Source organism: Polypterus senegalus, chromosome 2 (assembly GCF_016835505.1).
Source record: "Polypterus senegalus isolate Bchr_013 chromosome 2, ASM1683550v1, whole genome shotgun sequence".
NCBI classification, from domain to species: Eukaryota; Metazoa; Chordata; class Cladistia; order Polypteriformes; family Polypteridae; genus Polypterus; species Polypterus senegalus.
This window is the reverse complement of record NC_053155.1, coordinates 311,194,862-311,216,598: the sequence shown is the minus strand read 5'-3', so window position 1 is coordinate 311,216,598 and position 21,737 is coordinate 311,194,862. Positions and strand designations below refer to the sequence as shown.

The 21,737-nt window shown below is 42.2% G+C and overlaps 1 protein-coding gene across 4 annotated transcripts in view; it reads left to right on the top strand.

Moving 5' to 3' along the window:
• The first annotated feature begins 728 nt into the window (after positions 1-728).
• Positions 729-21,737, top strand: part of naxd (NAD(P)HX dehydratase) — a 96,156-nt gene continuing 75,147 nt past the window's right edge. Inside the window, exon 1 of one of the 4 annotated variants that reach the window (XM_039745912.1) lies at positions 729-874. In XM_039745912.1, coding sequence (XP_039601846.1) covers positions 823-874 — 52 coding nt within the window. In that variant the 5' untranslated portion in view covers positions 729-822. Of the gene's footprint in view, positions 1,116-1,144; positions 2,300-21,737 lie in introns of those variants that run through there. The other 3 variants (XM_039745911.1, XM_039745909.1, XM_039745910.1) reach the window with 3 other exon arrangements.

Sequence of the window (21,737 nt, the reverse complement as noted above, 5' to 3'; positions counted from 1 at the left end):
CGTATTTATTGTGCAATATTTGGTTTAATAAAATACTTCGAAGGAAACTGAAGAGACGGTGAAGAACTAAAAATGACTCCTCCGTTTTAGGCAACAAATCATTTTGGATATCATCAGAAAGGCAAAGTCAAGCAAAATGACACCTTTTATTGGCTAACTAAAAAGATTACAATATGCAAGCTTTCGACGCAACTCGGGGCTCCTTCAGGCAAGATCGAAAATTGCTCGAAAGCTTTCATATTGTAATCTTTTTAGTTAGCCAATAAAAGGTGTCGTTTTGCTTGACTTTCACTACATTCATAATGGCTAACACGGTACAACACCTAAGTACTATTAGAAAGGAATGGTCCGACATTGGTGCGTTTAAACATTAACAAGCTATGAAATTGAATAAGATCGGTTATTGGCAAGGAATGTTTTCTAATTAAGCAACTGGGTTGCAACAAAAGCCCTCGAGGACCAACGCCGATCACCCTTGACCAAGTAACATTCAATCATTGCGGTACGAGGTAGCCGCACACAATCATTTATATTTGCAAAGCGCACAAATACTATTGCTGATTTATATAAATGATCGGTTAAACTTTGATTTGAAAAGCTTACGTGACAACGCCTTTTAAAGAAAACACACGCACTCTGCCGAGACTTTATTTACCAAGCTTGCCAAGAACGTCGTGAACAGTTTGCGCAGCCGCCGTGGCTTCGACAGTTCGACCTTTGAACTTGGAATTGCGCAAGGCCCTTCCTGTTTGGCACGGTAGTGTAGCGTAGGTGTCTGGCAGGCGGTGAGATCTGCTACGCTCCGCGGCTTTCCCGATCCTCATGAGCCCGTGTACCGTTACTCTGGTTGGATTGTCGCGCGGTGCAGCTCTAGGTAAGGTGCCGCTTGTCCATTCCACGCCACCCCCGCCCCCTTTCCCTTCAGCAGCCCCAGAGCCACTGTCCCGGAGAGCCGCTAAAACGGAGACTTCATCCAGAAGAGACCCAAACAGGAGACCCCCCCCACCCCAAAAAAAAAACCAAAGCCATGTTTGGGGGCCCACGGAGTACAGTTGCGTGCCTGGTGGTGCTGCTCGCAGCGGTGACGGTGACGCTAATCTGGCGCTACGCCGAAGGTACAGACACGACTGCAGCCGCTTGGCTCACTTCGCAGTGCATGCCGCCGTCGCCGTTGGACCGCTTATGTGATCAATAGGGCCAATGAGTAGAAATCGAACGACAGTCGTACGTACACGTCCCGTGCAGAATAAGAGCGACAGTCCCAGCAAACGTCCACTACTTCCTGCGCCGCGGCGCCCGTGTGGCCAGTACGGGGCAGAGGCGGAGCGTAGGACCCGGCGAACGCGCGTCCCCTTCGCCCAGTGATGTAGTGCACAATGGGCTGTGACGTCGCAGGAACCGCGCACTCGGGAGTAGTAAGCAGCTTTACTCGGTTGTGAGGGTATCTTTTCATTGTGGTCTAAAAAAATATGGTGTAAAATCGTTTAGGCCGGCTGCAGCGGCGATATTTCCAGGGATTTTCTTGTGCATGATGGGGCTCATGGGCGAATCGAGAGATTCTTCGGCCTGAGCGGATTTGGCTTGCGAGGCCTTGGTCGTGCAGCGGCACCACACACTGATATGCAAATCCAGGTGTAACTTTGTGCATTTTGTGCACCGTGCTGCACGCTCACTTGCTGGGACAGAGAAGGAGCGAAGCAGATTGTAATACAAGCAAGGGCTGGTGGCCGCGATTTCACCATCCGTTCTTCCTCCCCCAGTTCATGCGCCACCGCCTCAACTATTATGCTAGCAAACACGAGGGGCTTCCTGTGGTCGGACGTGGAGACCCGAGCACTGTTGGACATCTGGGGCGAGCAGGACGTACAGACTGCCCTGGATGGAAACTTTCGCAATAGTCACGTTTATAGAGACGTTGCCTGCAGGTTGGGGGAGATGGGCTTCGAGCGGACCCCCGAACAGTGCCGAATTCGAGTGAAGGGCTTAAAGCGGCAGTATTACCAGGCGAAGGAGGGTATGAAAAAGAACGGACACTACCGCAAGATCTGTAAGTTCTATGATGAAATGGACAGGATTCTCAGCAACAGACCGCACCTCGACCCTCAGGACATGATCGACAGTGTGGCCGTGGGGGACGACGCCATGGACGGCACGGAGGAGGAGGCGGAGAGTGGCGAACACTCGCACGAAGCCTATATGGAGGGCACGGGAGGCGAGTGTTCGTACGCGGAGCACCCCGTCAAGCTGGAGAGCCCGTCCTTCCCTATTACGGTGCCAGCGTGCAACAGTGAGTATTATAGTGAGTATTGGCGCCTTCCGGGGTAAGGGTGGGGGTGGCATTAGGTAGGGAGAGACAAACAAATGGATCGAAAGACAAACAAACAAGTGATATTTGTAAACAACACGCAGCCGCCAGACCACAATGTTTTATAGAAACATTTCAAACCACAAAACACAGAGAGGGGCCTCAACATGGACTGCCAACCCACAGAGCGGCGTCCCTTTGATCGTTCAGATAGGCGGGTATACAAAGCAGCAGGCGACGCGACGATTCCAAAAAGTTCATCCAAGGACGTCGGCTTCTGACTGGGTCTCTAAATCACACTGAACAGGTCGCTAAGTGCTTTGCATTCCGTTAAAAATGGATTGAGCTATAGGCCGTGTAACGCACGAGGTGTCACGGCGCCCGTTAATGCTCTTCCTAAAAGTTAAAAGCCTGCGAACCTGATCGCAGCAGAAGGCAATGGCGAGGCGGACACCTTTAGGGACGAAATCGCAGTAGATCTCGGTCGGGACTTTATGACCAGAAGACGGTCCGCAGCTTACGGATGGCAAGGTGTGCCAATGCATTTTATTACGTCGTTTCATCTTCACCTGTTTGTTAAAATTTTAAGTATTTGTTCAATTTTATTGCCCCAAAAGGGAAATTTTGGTTTGTCAGTAAACGCAGATCACAGCCATCAAACATAAACTTGGTACAAGAAAATAGACGGGGCAGTGAATATAATATTTTAGATCGTACATATTGCGTTTACAGTGTTAAATCAACTGATTCAAATGATAACTGTTCATCTAATTTATGTCTGGATGTAAAGTGGAACTTATTTAAATGATTAATAGCAGTTAGTATGAAAGGAGTATTACAACTAGGTGATGGTCAGTGCAATTGTCTATGCTGTGGTGTCTTGAGCTGGTAACATCACTTCGAGAGAGGCCCACCAAATCAACAAGCTAATTTAAAGGGTAAGCTCAGATATAGGATGTGTTCTGGACCCCCTGGAGGTAGTAGGAAAGAGGAGGATTGAAACAATGCCATTATGAACAATGCTGCACATCTTCTGTCTGACACACGGATACCAAGGAATTTCAAGCCAATGAATTATTCAGTCAGAAGTGTGTCAAGAAACGTGTCTGGGACACCTTTTTATACCAACAGCACTATGCCTCTATAGCTATAGTGATAAGATTTTTTGTTTTTCAGTTTTAGTCATCCTGGTGTGTGTTCAGTGTGTGTGTGTGTGTGTGTGTGTGTGTGTGTGTATATATGTATTTAATTATTTAAACGGCTTCTGTAAAAAGTCGTATTTCTATCGATACAAAAAAGTTCTGTTTGAACCAGTTGCTTTTTATCCTTGGGACCTGAGACCTAGTGGCAACAGCTGAGATTGAGAATGTAATGGGTGAGCCCTGTCTGACAAAATACGCTCTACTTTCTGCAGTGCAATTATGCACAGATTTCTGGTCAACTGAGTTGAAGCTATTTGTACTTAACGGCCAAGGCATTGATAGTACTTTATCCTTTCAGTCCCCCCACATCGATAACATCTCCCGGTCCTCATATTTCCACCTGCGTAACATTAACTCCCCACACCACTGCTATCCTCGTTCATAGCCTTGTCACTTCTCGTCTCGATTATTGCAACTCACTTTTCTTTGGTCTTTCTCGCAAATCTTTCTATAAGCAACTGGTCCAGAATTCAGCTGCCCACATCATTACTAGAACTCCCTCTATTCACCATATCACATTGCTCTCCACAACCTCGCCCCTCCTTATCTGTCTGACCTCCTCCATGTTGCCATTCCCTCTCGTACCCTTAGATCCTCTTCCTCCGTCCACTCGACTGTCCCCTTCGTCCGTCTTACCACCATGGGGAGCAGAGTGCCAGCTGTGGAACTCACTACCATCTGAGTTTAGAAATATTGAATCATTTTCACTTTTCAAATCTAAACTTAAAACTCATTTGTTTAAGACTGCTTTTTCTCTTTATCTACAAGCGTTATTCACCAGCTTCCTTACCCTCAGCTCCCATCTACAAGGATCAGCAAGATAGCCTCAGACAGCCAGCAAGGGTCCATATATTCCATAAAGGGACCAATGCTGCCTGCATTTCTACTGCGAGTAAAGCCTTCTCTGTAAGTTTTAGTGTCTGACCACCTTCCACTGTTTTTATGTATTTACTTAACAGACTTGTAAGATTCTAGAACTGTGATAGCATTTACTAAATCTTCTTGTTTCGTCCACTGGGTGAACTGTAAGACACCTTGGGTTGCACATCACTTCACCCACACATGCTGTTACCAATGGGGCTGCTGTCACTTGGGTGGGGTCCTGCGCTCAACAGCCTCTTATTAACCAGTTTCTTGCTCCATGTAGCACAAGGGCCACTTGAGGTACCACTTTTTGTTCTGATCATGCTAAGGTGACGACAGCCTTGTCTCGATGTGATGTGTTACACATCACATTATTATTAGTTTTGTTTAACATGTGTGTTTTATCTGTTAGCTGTCCTTGAGTGTTTAGAAAGGTGCTTATAAATACTATTATTATTAAGGGCCCTTGGGAAATAGGTAATAACATTCAAGAAATTGCCAAAACCATTCACAGTATTAAATCTTATGCTGTTATTTGATAGGCTCTTGTGTGTTTTCTGACTCTTGCGGGTCCCTGTTATGGCCTACTAAAAGCCTAAGGGTACGTAAGTAAGTCACACACAAATGAGAGAGAGAGAGAGAGCAGGAAACAAAAAGAGAACACTAAACTATCTTAAAAAAACAAAACAGACTACTTTTAAACAGAAAACATCACAGAATATGTAGACGGTTGCACACAAAACAGAAGTAAGTATCTAGAATCCACACAGCTAGACACAGACCAGCTTAAAACAATGGCATTTCTTTTAACCAGGGCCGTGGAGTCGGTAGATAGATGCTCCGACTCCTCAGTTTCTAAATCTTCCGACTCCTCTGTATGTATATACTATGCTAATGTATTTTCTACATCCATTGAAGGAAAGGAAGGCAACATACATGTCATTTCACCACAGAACTACTGGCTAGGAAGCCAACACTCTACTATAATGCCAGATTAAAGACAAACACAATTGATTGGCGGCCGCAGATTGCGGGTGTCCACATGGATGGGCAGATCCAGCTTGCCGAAAATCTCGACCACCGCCCCCATCCAAAGTAATGTGATGCCTCTGTCTGCTGCAGTGGCCGTCTCCTCTGTCAGCATTGTGCACCTTTAGTGCATTGTGTCACTCACCGGCCAGCTGATCAGCAGAACGAGCCTCTGCTGGAGACAGGTAGGGAGATCTGTGTTTCTCAGCTCCTTCGGCCCCCTTCACTAGCGCATAGCGAAGGGGAACCGACGGAGCTGAGAACACACCAGATGATTTTTCAGGCGTTTGACACGTGATGACTCGTTGAATGGCCGAATAATCGGCCGTGGATCTGTAAATGTATGGGGGGCTTTAGGCTAGGTTCACAGTTCTCTGTAACAGTGGAACACGACACAATGGAAAGCGGTGCCGCACCTTACCTGTGCATTACATCCCATATAGTGACGCATACAGTCAATGAAATGCATGCTTCATGGCGACTTGACATGTTCGTTTTGTGGTAACATTATGCACTGCATGCATTGGGCTTTATTCTTACAGCAGAGAAGTAGTTCATTATGACTGTTTGTGAATTGGGAAATTTCAACTTACTTTTTTAATTCCCATTTAAATTTAGTAGGAGTCGGTCAACTTTTTGCTGACTCTGACTCCAGGTACCCAAAATTGTCTCCGACTCCAGAGCCCTCATTTTAATAAGCACAACAAAAAAAAAACAAAGCCAGACAATCTCAGCCTAACTCTCCATACCTTGCTGTGTTAAACCCAAATCCTTTTGCTCTCACCCTAAATCCCTAACAAGCTTCTTTTATAACATTCCCCACCCACAAACTCAGGTGATTTAATCACAGTAGGCAACTCGATAGGTGGGTAATTAGGGCAGGACTCAACCAAGTCATCTGCACCAAATTAAAGAAAACCGGCTTGGTTTACAAAGGAGTAGATGTAGAATAGGTCATAACAGTTCCTTTTAAGGTTGGTTTTCATCAGTGCTGTTCCACATGGCAAATTTTTATACAGGACATTTGGCCCATACTGCCTCATTTACACCAGTGTCTCTCAACCTTTATGGCCCTACATCTCAGTTAAGCATTTTTCAAATTCATTGACAACCCCATCTTAGCAATTGTAAACCACTGCCTTGGTTAAACAAGCTCACTTAGAAATGGGGAAACGCATCACACAATCCTACCAGTCACTTGGATGATCCACTCGGGAATCGCCAAATGCAACCCTCGACCCACTGGCCGCAACTATTGTCAGAACCAAGTGGTTGTGAAACACTGGCGACCCATTCATGAGCCAACAACGCAATTCATGATGCACTGCTAAAGCAATCCAGTGGTTAAGAAGCGTTACCTTACATGGGCCCGGGGCATCGTGCATAATGCCGTGTGTAGAATTCACCCTAAAACATAGCAAAAGTGGAAATGTGCATACGCACAAAAAATCCAGATGCATAAATCTGTGTGTACGCCATGTTTCATGCACTTCCCCTTTACGAATCCCAACGAATGTGAAATTTAATACATGTGCATGTGCCTACAGCCCCACCCCAAATTCTCCCAGAATTTGAATATTTTAATATGCGCATCAATATTAATATCTCTGTCTGTTGAGTGTTTGGTTAAACAAAACAATGGAAGAGCCATGAAAAAATGAATTTAAGCGAATGTGAAGTGGAGGCAAGCAAAAACATACTATTTGTTGGCTTACACATTGGTATAAGCAACAAAAGCGTGACGGAGAAACTCGAAAGTTCAAGTTCAGAAAGTCGCACAGTGCCCAAAAGAAAAAGTGGTCAGATATCACAGTTGACGTGAAAAGGCAGCCCACCGTCAGTTTATTTTGTCTCAGAGAGTATTACAAAAGCTGCTGATGGTGCTGAGAACGTCTTCGAGCGCTGTTTGCGCACACACACCTCTGCCTCGGAAACCGCTGGGAGGCCATCTGGCTGTGTGCTGACAGACGCTGTTCTGGAGTCACAAAATGCAGTAGTGGATGCTGTAAGAGATGTGGCCAATGAACTAAGCAATATATGTGATACAGACCACAAATTAAGCAAATTAGTTAATTAAAGGCTGCATTGGATTACCTGTTTTTACATTCAAACGAAGTTGTAATGCTGTCTGACTTTGCTGATTGTTGGGTGTGTGAGGTTCATCATAGCACAATTCTTCAGGTACATACTTGCATACTGTGACACACTTTCTGTGGACTGCAGGGCAGCACACTAATAGAGTGAAAATGCTTTCTCTTTACATAAGCAAATTCACCCTCTGAAGGTGCCTTTATATTGTAGCGTCGGCACTGGGTGACACAACAGATCGATTCTCTGCTCTTTTCTTTGAGGTGATTTGCTATCCTTAAAAGGACTGCTTGCCTTTTACTGCAGTAGTTAGGGGAGAAGCTCCTGTGACTGTACAGAGCTGCTGTTTTTATAGGTTCTCCAGCTTTATATGATATAAAGCCCACTGATTCCCTTGGTGATTCATCCCTTGCTGATGTAACTTGTCTGATGCTGTTGCAATTGCAATGTGTGTGCAGCTGACCGCTCCATTTACATTTAGAAAACTGGACATTGCTGCGATATGGGCTTTGATGTTTCGCAGTTCAACCACAGTGTAAGGAAATCTTGTATATCTGGATGACAAGCGGATAATGCCATCTTATACAGCTGGCATGGCGCAACTCTGTGATGTTTGTGAAATACCTGATCGGTCAGCAAGTTCACGTTATAAAGCTCCTGTAGTTAAAAACCCGAAAAGTTGCAGAGGAGCAGGTAGAGCACAATTCTTCAAAGTCTGCCTTTGTAAAGCCGGCACCAGATCAGCACACAATGCCAAGGGGCTAGCACCTGGAAATCCAAAACTGACTTAGAAACCAGTCATCATCATCATCCATCCATTATCCAACCCGCTATATCCTAACACAAGGTCACGGAGGGTCTGCTGGAGCCAATCCCAACCAGCCCAAGGTGCAAGGCGTGAACAAATCCTGGGCAGGGCGCCAGCCTACCGCAGGACACACACCCCCACACCAAGCACACACTAGGAACAATTTAGGATTGCCAATGCACCTAAACTGCATGTCTTTGGACTGTGGGAGGAAACCGCAACACCCAGAGAAAACCCACGCAGGCACGGGGAGAACATACAAGCTCCATGCAGGGAGGACCTGGGAAGTGAACCCAGGTCTCCTTACAGCTAGGCAGCAGCGCTACTACTGCTTCCACTGCGCACTCTCTTCTAATTCTTCCATTTACAATTTCTTCTAACAAAACTAAAGCAGCTATGGTAGTTGGAATAGTTTTGCCATTCCTTGCACCATTATATTGCTGCAGAATGATTACTATTAGGTGAATTAAATTTGTAAATGATATGCAGTTAATTTTGGTGTATTTGACAAATCCTGCATCATTGATGCGAATATGAAAAAGGAAGGTAAATGACACAGAAACAGTAGCACTCCTTTGCGCTGGATGCTGCCAGTTTGCAAAACTGAGCAGAAACATGCGTACACAAGGCAGGGGGCTACTGTGAAAATGTGCGTGGCTTTATGCCAAGTTTAGTTTTTCTACATCTCAAATTGTGTGAGGAAACGGGCGTACGCAACATTTTTGTGCATATGCACCATTTATACACGAGGCCCCTGGTGTGTGGCTGCCAAGACACAAACCTCAGTTTGTGCTGCTGCTTACCAGCATGTAATGGATGTTGTCACGCTTGGAGATGACAGTTCCGCTAGTAGCAGAGAATGTCAGAGACATACAGAGAGAGAGATAAAAGCAAAACAATCAATTCCAACACTGACAGGCGCTGCACAAGGCTTTTAAGTTAGCGGAGTATCACGCGTTATAGCGCAAGTGAGAAAGTAAAGAGCAATGTGAGGGTAGTCTGTGTTTCAGGGGTTGTGGTTTTCCCAGGGGCGTCTGCATCTTCTTGGGGTGCGATCAGCCCTCTAGCTCACAATGTATACTGGTGACCCACACCAGACCCCCCAGAGTGATTTGTACACTTTGTGAGCCTACGGCCAAACAGCCAGTCCCAAATAAAGCCATAAGTCAGGTGCATGACAATATTTGCTTATTAAACAGGCCTACCAGATTTACTACTAAGACCTTGTTGTTTTACTGCTCCATTTTCCAATTTGTTTTGTTTCTGTTGATGGCCTTGTATAGTTAACAATTTTATACAATTTATTTTTGTATAGCTCCTCTGTCTGAGTGCAGGCACAGAGCGCTGTGACAAATTATAAGGTAAAATGCGAGTATAGATTATACAAATTACTAAATGCAGAACTGTTACATGTTAATATACAGATTTGTTAAAACACTCAGAAAGCAAAGTAGGAACTGATTAACATAAATGGAAACCAGCATTATAAGTCCATTAGTTAATTGTTGAACTACGGCTAACTGTCAACTGAGTATACGAAAATTTGTAAGAGAGAAAAGTCAAAGACACAGTCATGGAACTTTGATTGGATTTTGATGGTGCAGTGACCTTTTACGTTTCCCCAAGTGTAGGGAAACACATGCCAACTATGCTGGACTGATTATTGTGGCCAGAAATGTGACTGATCTGTGAGGCAGCGGTGCTAACCACTGCGCCATGTTGCCTCCCTAAAATAAAGATGTACACAGGGTCTTTGATCCCTCTCTGCATCTTCCGAGCTCCTTTTACTATGACTAACAAATGCCCACTGGGCCTGTGATGCAAGGTGTCAGCATTATGCCAGGTCCATGATTTTTCTCACCCAGTTGGGCTACTCTTTTATCATTGTCTGCCAGGAAAAAGTGGGCTTTTGCGGGTTGTGGTTTTTTTTTTTTGGGAATATATTTCAAAATGCATTTTTACCATGGTTTTTTATCCATCTGGCACTCCTTCCCCGGCTGTTTGCATTTTAATATGTTATTTTACCATTGTAAAATCACCAGCCACCCTCCCATCCTGATTGTGTGATTGTATATACTGATTCTGTCACTCTGAAATATTTCTGAGGAGACATCTGTCTTATGTTTTGATGGTATGTACTTAATCCTTCTTGCTCTGATGGTGCTCCCCTCTTACCGGTGTGTCATTGGGCAATTTTTTTTTTTTTTTGGTCAAATTTGCTATTTTTAAGTTGTCCTTGGATTGCATGGCAACCCTGACTCTTGGGACTGTACCTCTCTCTACTCAATCTGTGCTACATAGCAAATACAAGGTGAGTCAAAATGATGTTAACATTTGAATGGTGGAAACAATTTATTCACAAAACATACTTCATATGTGCTAGATGATTTACAGAAAGGCCTCCACCTGTTCGCCATCATGTTCAACACGTACCATATGTGGCACATAAATTGTCCACAAAAATTGTATAGAAATGTATACATAGCAGTTCCATGAAGTGTCAACATAATTTTGACTCGCCCTGTAGTTTAACATGTTTAATCCAGCAATGAAGATACAGTATACAATGAATCTGTGCAGAACAATAAACTATTTTCATAATACTCCCATTATGGTCAGCTAATGTACCTCTAATAAAAATACTGCAATATTTTTTTTTTTTTTTTTAAACACAGGCTGGTTCCAAATCCAGTTGGATTACATAGCGAGTACAAACATCACACATAGGTGTATAAACTATAAATTATTCGTGCATGCTGCAAGCCGATTGGGCAGCACCATAAATACACTTTAGAGCAGGGGTCTCCCAACCTTTTATCTCACAATATTGAATTAAAACACGAATGCTGTCAAAACAAAACAGTGCAATTCCAAATCCACAGTATGAGTTATTCATTTGTCATTTTGTCACATGTCACTGTTTCACTTTATTCACAGGTCCAGTTGCGTGTGTGATGTGTTGTTTAGTTAGTCAGATGACTGCCACTGCATGGCGTCAACAAGAGAGGCAGGTGTCTGGTGGAGTGGAGCCACTGAGGTTCACTCTGATGGAGTCATTTAAATGTTCGTCTGTCAGTCTTGTTCTGAACTTTGATTTCATGACATTCATGTCAGACTCACAGAGGTATGGAGACCCAAACAAAGCAGACATTTTCAGAGCTGCTTGGTGAAGATTCTTATAGTTTTCTGGCTCTACTAAGCTCCAGAATGCTGAGAATGTTGTTGAGACTTTAACTGCACATTATTTTGAAGGTTTACTAATGCTGTATATAATATATAAAATCCAATGTCTGTCCGCTTTTCACGCGAGAACTACTTAACGGATGTAGATCGGGTTTTTTTTCTGTAATTTGCTTGGACATTTCAGTTGAGTTTGCGACTTCTCTCATTTCGTTATGTATCAGAGTTCACTTGCGGTACCGATTTATTTGTGCAAATCAGAGACACACGCAGTGGGGCGAGGGGAGGGGCCTTCCTCACTCACTCGCCATCTTCAGGGCGTGTTCCTTAACTCTGCTTAGCTAGCGAATGAGCGAACAATTGAATTCAACTTTGACTGATATTTAAAATAAACTGTTACTTCGGTCTCTGAGTTTGAGTCTGGATATTCTATTAAGTGTATGCCACTTTGAAAAGATAGATTGCTGTTCAGATTGTGGATCGTGATTTTGTGTTAAAAGGATCATGATATGATTTTTTTTTGGAAATATCGCCCACCCCTAATTTGACTTATCAAGTTTTCAGGTTTATGTAGGATTCATTAACCCTTTGGCGAGCTACTTGGCAAAGGGTTGCGAGCTACCGGTAGCTTGCATGTGACGTTTTGGAGACCCCTGATTTAGAGTATATATGTGTGAAAGTTGGTTCTGCTCATGTGCAGTTCAAATCGGGCAGTGTATTACAAGTCAGTTAGTGATGTTCCCATCCAGTATTAGCTCAGTGATGTCAAGCTGAGATAAAGCAATTTTAAAGAATCATGGAGCACATGAAAGATTTTGGATAACAAGGTCACTTACAAACCCAGCAAATTCACTGTGAAAAACACTTTGAATTTTGCTGAGGAACACTTTCAAGCACAAAGGCAATACGTTTCAAAGCCTGCTGTTTGTAATTGTTGTTTCATTCCATTCTTCCTTCTGTTCAACTTGTGAATCCCTTGCATTAGTGAAAATGGAAGCAGTAGTTATTGAAACAGAAGTGCCCCTGAGCCCAGATTTGTTTAGAATCAGAAATCAGTAGGATTCTGCTGTCACAGAATTGTAATTTTGATTCCAAGATTTGATTACAGTTGGTCAGTTTTTCCGGAAGGTTTGGATGCCACAGACACATTTAAACACACACAGAACACATTATACATGAAAGGTAATGTTTTCTTCAGGCATGTCTGAATGGTCTTCATTTTCACACCATTACTGTATTTTTTCTTACACCACATGTAGAGAGTTTAAAAAAAACTAATTTATTTATTTTTTTGCATATGGGACAGAACAGTGTTTTACGTTCATTACCTCCTATCTCAAGCATATCTCCCTCTTGGATAATAGTCTCTGTAGCCTAATAGGATCCTTGGTTTGAATTCAACACATTTTTTATTAAGCCAATAGTCCTATCAGTCAGTTTATCAGTACTACAGACAATTTCTTTCATAGCAAAGTTATGACCGACTTATACTTTAAAGAAGTAACAGAAGCATGCACATCATTTAACATCTACGGAAGCCGAGAGAGGACGTGCAATATCGTTATTTTTTTTTTAATTGTTTTCTCGAGATAATGGAATAATTTTATCGCGATCTCGAGAAAATAAAACTTAACCTTTGCTCCTGGCATCAGGCTCGTTTAGATTGTGACGCTTATACAGCTGAAGCCTTGCCAACCGTTTTCTTAAATGACGGACAGTAATGTTATTATTTTCTAAACTAAGGCATAAACAGATTTCAGCCTGTGTCAGCTCTTGATTGAACAAAAATGTGACGCGCGGATCAATGCAGTTCTGCTCTTCTGCCATTTCAAAGAGGGCGTGGCTTCAATAAGCTAAGCATTAAACGTTAGATACAATTATTTCATAATTTCGAGAAAACAAGATTGTTTTGTTGTGGGAAAATGGTTCCAGGGATTAGAACATAAGTAGGCAAAGAATCAGAGAGAAGAGGTCCAATACTTCTATTTTATTTACTTAATCAACTATAATAATCAAACACATATAATGCAGACATACAAAACAAAACAATACTTACAGACATATAAAAAGACATAGAGCCATCATCCCAGACCAGTAGACTGAGGGGCCCGCTTGTCAGTCTTGTCAAAGGACCAACCCATTTTGCCTTTCATTTACCGGGCGGTGTGCGCTGTCCCCACGGTTGAGCCTCCAAAGAAACTGAGGGCGAAACCTTCCCTTATATACTAATTGAGCGTCCTTGCCCAAAGTGGCTTACGTGTAAGCAGTGTATACAGAAGTGATTAGTTTCAGCACACACACCTTTCCACGGGACGCGGTGTTGTTTTGCACTTGGTCCTGATGATGACGACACCTGGTACCAGGAGGCACACAAAAATAAGAATTGCGTAGTGAAGCCCCTTGAAGTGAAAAACAAGTCAGCATGCCCCTTTATTCTGACGGAGACGCGCCTGGTACCAAAAGGCACACAAAATAGTGAAGCCCTCAAGTGAAAACAAGTCAGCATAACCCTCTGGCCATATTCCCAGTACTTTTCCTTCTTGAAGCTGGTTTTTGCGCTGAGCGACCAACGCCCATCTGCTCTCTTGATCCCCCCCTCTCTTTAGAAAAATCCTTCCATTACAAAGATCTTTTGTTTTATTGAGAAATCGATAGAATTATTCCGTTATCTCGAGAAAACAATTTAAAAAAAAATAAAAAAAAATAAACGATATTTCACTTTCTCTCAGCTACTGTACACATCATTTCAATGTCTGCAGGTTTTTTTTTCCACTTTCTCAAACTCATGCATGCTTAGTAAATTGTTGATTGCAAATTTTCGGTAGGTGAGTGTGAATGTGTATGGGAATGGGCTATAAAATAGAAGTGGCACTCTCACTAGAGCTGTTTTGTGCCATGCCACCAGTGCCGTTGAGTTAGGTTCTGACTCCCTTGCCCCTGATGTATGTTTGTTTGTTTGTTTGTTTATTTGTGGAATTTACTCATTATCCCACTATCTGCGCAAGTGTTCCTCCAAGCACAGAATTTCTGCCTACTTCCACAGATATTTGTGTGCGTTCAACAAATTGTTGATTGCACATTGGCTGCATGTGAATAGGATTGTGGGGCTTTACTACATTGGGTTGTAAAGTGGGAGTGGCATCCTGTTGAGAGATGTTTTCATCCCCTGCCTATAGTGTTAGGTTCTCACTCGCGAATGCTAATGTGATCCTCGTCAGGAAAGGTAGAGTGAAAAACATTATACCGGGTGAGTCAAAATTATGTTAACACTAATGGATTATTTTTATCTCTACCACATCTTTCCAGGTCGATGGATAGGTTATGGTGGACCATTGCCATGGCCTCCACACTCCCCTGATTTGACACCCTGTGATTTCCGGTTATGGGGTATGGTGAAGGAGCGCGTTTAGAGCAGGAAAGTTTGTGATATCAGTGACCCGAAGGACAGAAATATTGTCTTTGACTGTTTATTGTACTGACTGTGATATTGTCTATTCCACACGAAATGTGTGCCAGGGCTTTAAATGGTACTGCTGCTCGTTGGTTTTTGTGTGTTGAATGATGGTGAACAGGTTGAGACATTCCTGTAAATCATCTTGCACATATGAAATATGTTTTGTGAATAAATTGTTTCTGTCATTCAAATGTTAACATAATTTTGACTCGCCCTGTATTGTTAAAAAGGAGAGCCTTAGGCTCTATCCACACTTTGTTTTCATTTAAAATCTTTACTTTTAAATTTTGAAAGTTCTCCATCCACACTGGTGTGTTAACATCATTTATTAAAATATCGCTCTCAAATGACAGATCATGCATCTGTAGTCACTTATATGGGGCATTCGTGCATCTGTGGAAAAATCGTAGAAGGGATGATAATGCCACTGGCCACAGGATTCATTGCAAAATTGTACAAATTGGTAATGAGCAGAAACCAGTCAGGGTGGGGAGGGGATACTTAATAAGCACGAACCAATCGGAGAGCGATTACAGCCTACCTTTTCAAAGTTCAGTGTTTTTACTCATCCACACTGCAGTACCAAGCTGGGGTTTTCAGAAGTATCCATCCCTGGAGAGCGTTTTTGGATGTTAATGTCGGGGTAGTGTGGATGAAAAAAGCAAAAACAGACCGTAATATCCGTGTTTTTAAACAAAAGAACATAGTAGTGTGAATATAGCCTGATTTCTATGCAGAAGTACAGACCTGGGGGGTATTTTTCGTACGTAGATTACTCATTTAGCCGGATGTAATTGTTAACGATTTGGCATGATCCTGGATCTGTGGGTTTTTCGAAACTCTTGCTGGATGTGTTGTCATAGCAGCACATCCAAATCCTCAAACCTGCTCGGAGCAGGTTTGTTCTATGTAAACACGGATTAGCTCACACACTTAGTCGGTGTCCGTGCATGGAATTCATTTAGTCATGGCTTCGGCGTTCATGAATGAGCAACCAATTGATATCAGTGCACGAATTATAAGAAGAGAATTTCATATAGAGAGACATAAAAAAGCCAGACTGGAGTTTGATAAATACATGCTGTCTTCTTGGAGAATGTGCTTTGGGCAGATGAAACTAAAGTAGATTTACAATACTCCCCATAATTTTCAAAGTGGGTGTACTCATTTAAGATTTTTTTTTTATTAATTTCTCGGTGAATACCAGAACGACTAACAGAATTTTGAGTTTTGTTAAACATTTGTTTTATTAAAAACATAAAAGCTTGGTGACTGACATCATTAGGATAAGAGAGTAATGCATTTAATTCAAATGAATACACTTTACAACAAATTCCACCATATCTAAAATTTTTGCAAAAATAAAAAAATTTTTGTTAAGAACAGCACTGACTAGACATTCCATCTAGACATGGAATGAACAAGTCGGTGACATACTGCCATGTCTATCTTGCTCCATTTTTAGAGATTGAGCTCGGTCAGATCCTGGATGCTGGATGGAGAATGATGCACAAGGTGTTCTTTTGGGTTGAGTGTGAGTGACATGCTTGGCCCCTGAATCACTTTCACCTTGTTCTTCCTCAGAAATGTAACAGTGGCCTTGGATGTTTGCTTTGGGTCATAATCCTGTTCAAAGAGTGCCCGACAACCAAGAACACGTAGAGATGGTAGCAGTTTCTCCTTTTAGTATTTTGTAGTACAGTCAACCTCCAAAATTTGCGGGGATTACGTTCCTAGAGCACCTGTGAATTGTGACAAATTGTGAATTTTGGATGGGGTCAAAAAAATGGCTATTTTTTAGTTTAAACCCTAAATATGCCCCGAAACACTTTCATTTCAAACTCAGTTTAATACATTTCCCTAAAAAAAGAATGTAAAGGTAAACCCGTATACTGTACAGTACTGTACTGCTATGTCTCCTGCAGTGGTAGAATGTAAAATACTGATGTTACCCCTATATGTACTGTAATTCATGCAAGCACGTTTTCTTTGGTATAAGTAGGGTAAATATGTAATAATTTAATCTGATAAAAATACAGTGGAACCTGGGATCACGAACATAATTCTTTCCAAAACTCTGGTTGTAACCCAATTTGGTCGTGACCCGAAGTAAATTCCCCCATAGGATTGTATGTAAATACAATTAATCCAGACTGTATGAACTGTACGTAAATATATTTTCTTTAAAGATTTTTAAGCACAAAAATAGTTAATTACACCATAGAATGCACAGTGTAATAGTAAACTAAATGTAAAAACATTGAATATCACTGAGACAAACACACAGGCTCCCTGCTCAGCTGCACGCAAGCCTGCTCTCGCGCTCTCTCTCTCTCTCTCTCACTGGCTTTCTCCTCCTGCTTCCTGCCTTCTCCTGCAACCCCCTGTTCTTTCCTGTTCTCTTCTTTTTTCCCTTTAGGCAACTTGCGCTTCTATTTATGAAGAGGATGTGATGTGGTAGTCGTGGCAATTGTGTATGTGGACCACTTCTCACCTGTGCACTTAGGTGAGAAACGCCCACATCACGAACTCCTCAGGAACCGCTTCGGCCACACACCACCATGCCCCCTTGCTAAGCCATGAGTGCGGTGATTATGTATTAAAACTGGCCTTTTTGACGGGAGCTGTGGACCCGCCATACCACAGGAGGAAGCTGGGTTGAGAGGAGGTTACAGTTTTGAGGGAGAGTCCCTCTGCGTGATGCACCGAGAACAATGTACAGTGCAGGGAGAGACTGAACACGTGAGGAAATCATTGGCACGTACGAACCGGAAGGGAAACTGGCTTGTTCGTCACCCGAGTGTGTGGTCGTGAACAGATGCAAAAATTTGGCAAACTTTTTGGTCGTAATCCGATTTGTACGTGTTCAGAGATGTTCGTGACCCGAAGTTCCACTGTACAGTAAAATGTACAGGTACTCGCCAGTAATAAATGATATTGATTGAAAATGGTGATGATGATGAATTAGCTGTGCAGTACGATGAAGGTAAGATAATGACTACACAGCAAAACAGAGGATTTACAGTTCCTCAGGTGGCGCCCCTTCAGGTGCTTGGGCGGCATCTTCAGGCTTTAAGAAGAACAAAACGAAAAACACGAGAACACAAAGTGAAATACTCAAGATAGTTTCATGTGGTAAACTGTTATGATGCAGGAATGCTGGGCTGCATCTGCCGGAGACGCATCACAGAGCAGCAGCCAATCAGCAGCAAGGAGAAATGAATAACACTCTCGGATTGGCTACTTTCAAACTTCCCACCTCTGAGTACAGGGATATTTCACCATCCCAAGCCGTGTTTTCCTCTACAGTTGCTTTGTGTTCTCTCTACATTACAGTATTGCCACGAAAAAAGCCGTAAAAAATTGCACAGGATATTTGCGGTTTCTGCGAACAATTAGTTAAGTTCTAAGGAAAAATCTGTTAATGACTGAGGCTGCAAACTCTGAACTGAGACTTTGTGATGGTTGGCTGTTAATTCATGATACTGTACCATCCAATGAAGTACAATTCTCCAACACCTGCAGAGCACTGCCACCATAATACTTCACTTGTGGGTACCATGCACTTTTTTTTTCTCCTCACCCTGGCAGTGCCATACAAATTGGAAGTCATCAATTCTAAAAAGCTTTATATTTTTCTCATCAGTCCGAGGTAAAGAGTCCAATAGACTTCATTTGTCAACATGTGTCCTGGCAGATGTTTAACAGGCTTTTGATTTGTGTACAAGGGTTTTAAAGGGGGCTTCCTTCATGGACGACATCCTTACATGCCCCTCTTTTGAATTTGTTGTATGGAAAACGGTCATCTCAATTTGGCTTTCTATTGCTATAGCTAACTATGGTCAACTTGCTTGTTGATTTTTCCTCAAATCTTAGCTTCACAAAACGCTCACATCTAGGTGTTCGCTTCTGTGGACGGCCTGGAAGTCTTAAGGGATCTTGCTATAAGTCCATGCTTTTTTGAATTTCTGAATCGCATTACTACTGTATTCTGACTGATTAGCAATGCTTTACTAATTTACTTGTAGTTTTGACCTTTTTTGTGTAAAGAAATTACTTTCTCAAGTCTTGCAATGTGGCTCCATTATTGTCAACATTGAGGGGATTTTACTTGTTAAATGCCATGTTTTAATTGTCACTTGTATGAGGATTGGTTAGACTCCTCTGTTTTTGAATTCCTGTTAATTAGCGTTTTATCAAGTGTTAATTATAAGACCTTCCTTGGTGTGTACACATTTTTGCACCATGATCTTAAATTGTTTTGTTTTATGTACTGGCAAATCTCATTTGCAAGCTATAGATGAGATTTGCTGGACTGTTGTATGGTTTATGATCCCATAGAATAGTATTCATTCTTAAGGGAGACAGAAAATTTTCTGAAAAAAACTTTTGCCGTGTACTCCTTTATACTGGCCACTGTATTCCATAAGTCACAGCAGTTCTGTGTTCATAGAAGACAAAATGCTATTTAAAAAGGAAAAGAACCGCAAAGTATAAAGAAAGTTTGCTGTGCTGCCTGCGGCACCGGGTGTCTTAAATCTGTACGGGGCATAATGATATCAGAAGATTATTAAAGCATTCAGGAGCGAAACATATTGCCCAGTGTCAGAAAGCTTGATCTCGGGTCTTAGGTCCTTTATCAGGATAACAACCCAAAGCTTACACCAATGAGCATCCAAAAATGGAGTATTCTCAAGTGATCCGATGTGTGTCCTGATCTATACTAATAAAAGGCAAAGCCCTCATTGACTGACTGACTCATCACTAATTCTCCAACTTCCCTTGTAGGTAGAAGGCTGAAATTTGACAGGCTCATTCCTTACAGCTTACTTACAAACGTTAAGCAGGTTTCATTTAGAAATTCTATGCGTAATGGTCATAACAGTCAACAACGTCCGCCATGTTAAACTTTCTTATTTATGGCCCCATCTTCACGAAATTTGGTAGGCAGCTTCCCTGAGCTAACCAAAACTGATGTACGTACTTATTGCGGTGGTATGACGCCACTGTCGGCCGCCATATTAAACTTTCCAACGGCCTTTGTTACCTATGGGCCCATCTTCAAGAAATTTGGTATGCGGGTTGCCAACGCTAACTGAATCCTACTTGCGTACATATATACGTCCATTGCCTGCAGCTCGATCGCCGTGTGAGGCGGCGTTGGGTCCCCCATCCCCACGCCTCCTACGTTGTTGGCTGCCTGCCTATATAAGGCCGTCCGTCACTCCAGTCTCTACATTCCCTTCCTTGCTTCGCCACGGGATTCACGTCTCCCTGCTGGTAACTGCAGCCTTTTTATTTAATCCACGGCTTCTCAGCTGTTTTATTGTTCATTTATTACGATTATAGTTATTGTGTAGGTATTTTAGACTCACTTTACATTGTTCAGGTACCCCCATTAACATGTCTATCGAGGTGATCACCATCGATCATAGAACTGTCACTTACCGAGTGGTTTCCATGCCCGCAGATGGCGCCTGCCTTTTCCATTCTCTGTGTTACATATTGCACGGCCATATCATACTCACTCTTGATATCTGGAGGAACATTGTGTCTTATGTATTGAATGACTGGGACAGGTTCAAGGTGTGGATTGATGACGGTACAGGAGATAATTTATACTACACAGGAGCACTAGAAGAGTGAAATGCTTAAGCCCTTCACCTATGGATCTGCATGTGAGTTGATGGCTGCCGCTGAATTGTTCGGTTGTCGCTTTCAAGTGTACCGAAATGGCCAAATATTTTACACCTTTGGACAACCGCCAATGCCTCTTAAACATCTTAGATTGACAGGTGACGATTTCAGTAGCGGACACTTTGATGTTTATGAATGTTTAAACTCTCAAAAGCTGGATGTGAACTTATCGATGAAACCGGTTGTATGCTTACAACGCTTGACAGATGCTGAATGTCACTTCAACACAAGTCCTACAAATACTGTCGTAATTGAAACAAACCATGAAACTCAAACCGATTATGACAGCAGCAATCCAAGCTGTGAGATTTGAGACAAGATTACTGTTCACATGGCCAACTGTACGTTGCATGCTCAAGAGTAAGCTCAGCACACAGCTTGGTCATATTACAACTGGAGGGCCGAACTGACAACGTGGTATACAAAGAGATCTTTAACAAATAATTAGTATATTTTCCCTCAGTTTAAAAAGGTTTACTTTTTTTCTTAATAAAAATGTTAAGGCAGTACTTCGCCGCTGCGAAGCGCGGGTTTTTGCTAGTCTGTATTAAATCCAAACTACTGTAGAAAGAGCTTCATGTCACAGAGGGGATTAGGAAGCCATTAAACCTGAGTGAGCAGTTCGCTCAAGAAGCGTCGGCCATATTGCCAGTTGAGAACTGTTGAAGTCTAAGAGCTACAGAAAGTGCTTGATTGCAAAAGGCCTACACTGTGGAATATGAAATAAGAACAATGAATGCCAATTACTTTGGTCAATTTCAACTTATTTCATGGAGAATTACGTAAATGATGGAATGGTATTGACGTCTGTATGTAGTTTTTAATTACTGTATTGGCAATATGAAATGCAGAAATGGTAATTTTAACTTTTAGTGAGATTAATTTTTAATAGAAAGTTTTTAAAGTTATAGAAATTAAGCCTTTGGAGTACCCCTTATTACAGCAATGAAAAGCAGATTTTTCTTCACACTGATTGGCACCAGCAGACCCACCCCGTGACCCTATATTAGGATATAGCGGGTTGGATAATGACTGACTTTTATATATATATATATATATATATATATATATATATATATATATATATATATATATATATATATATATATA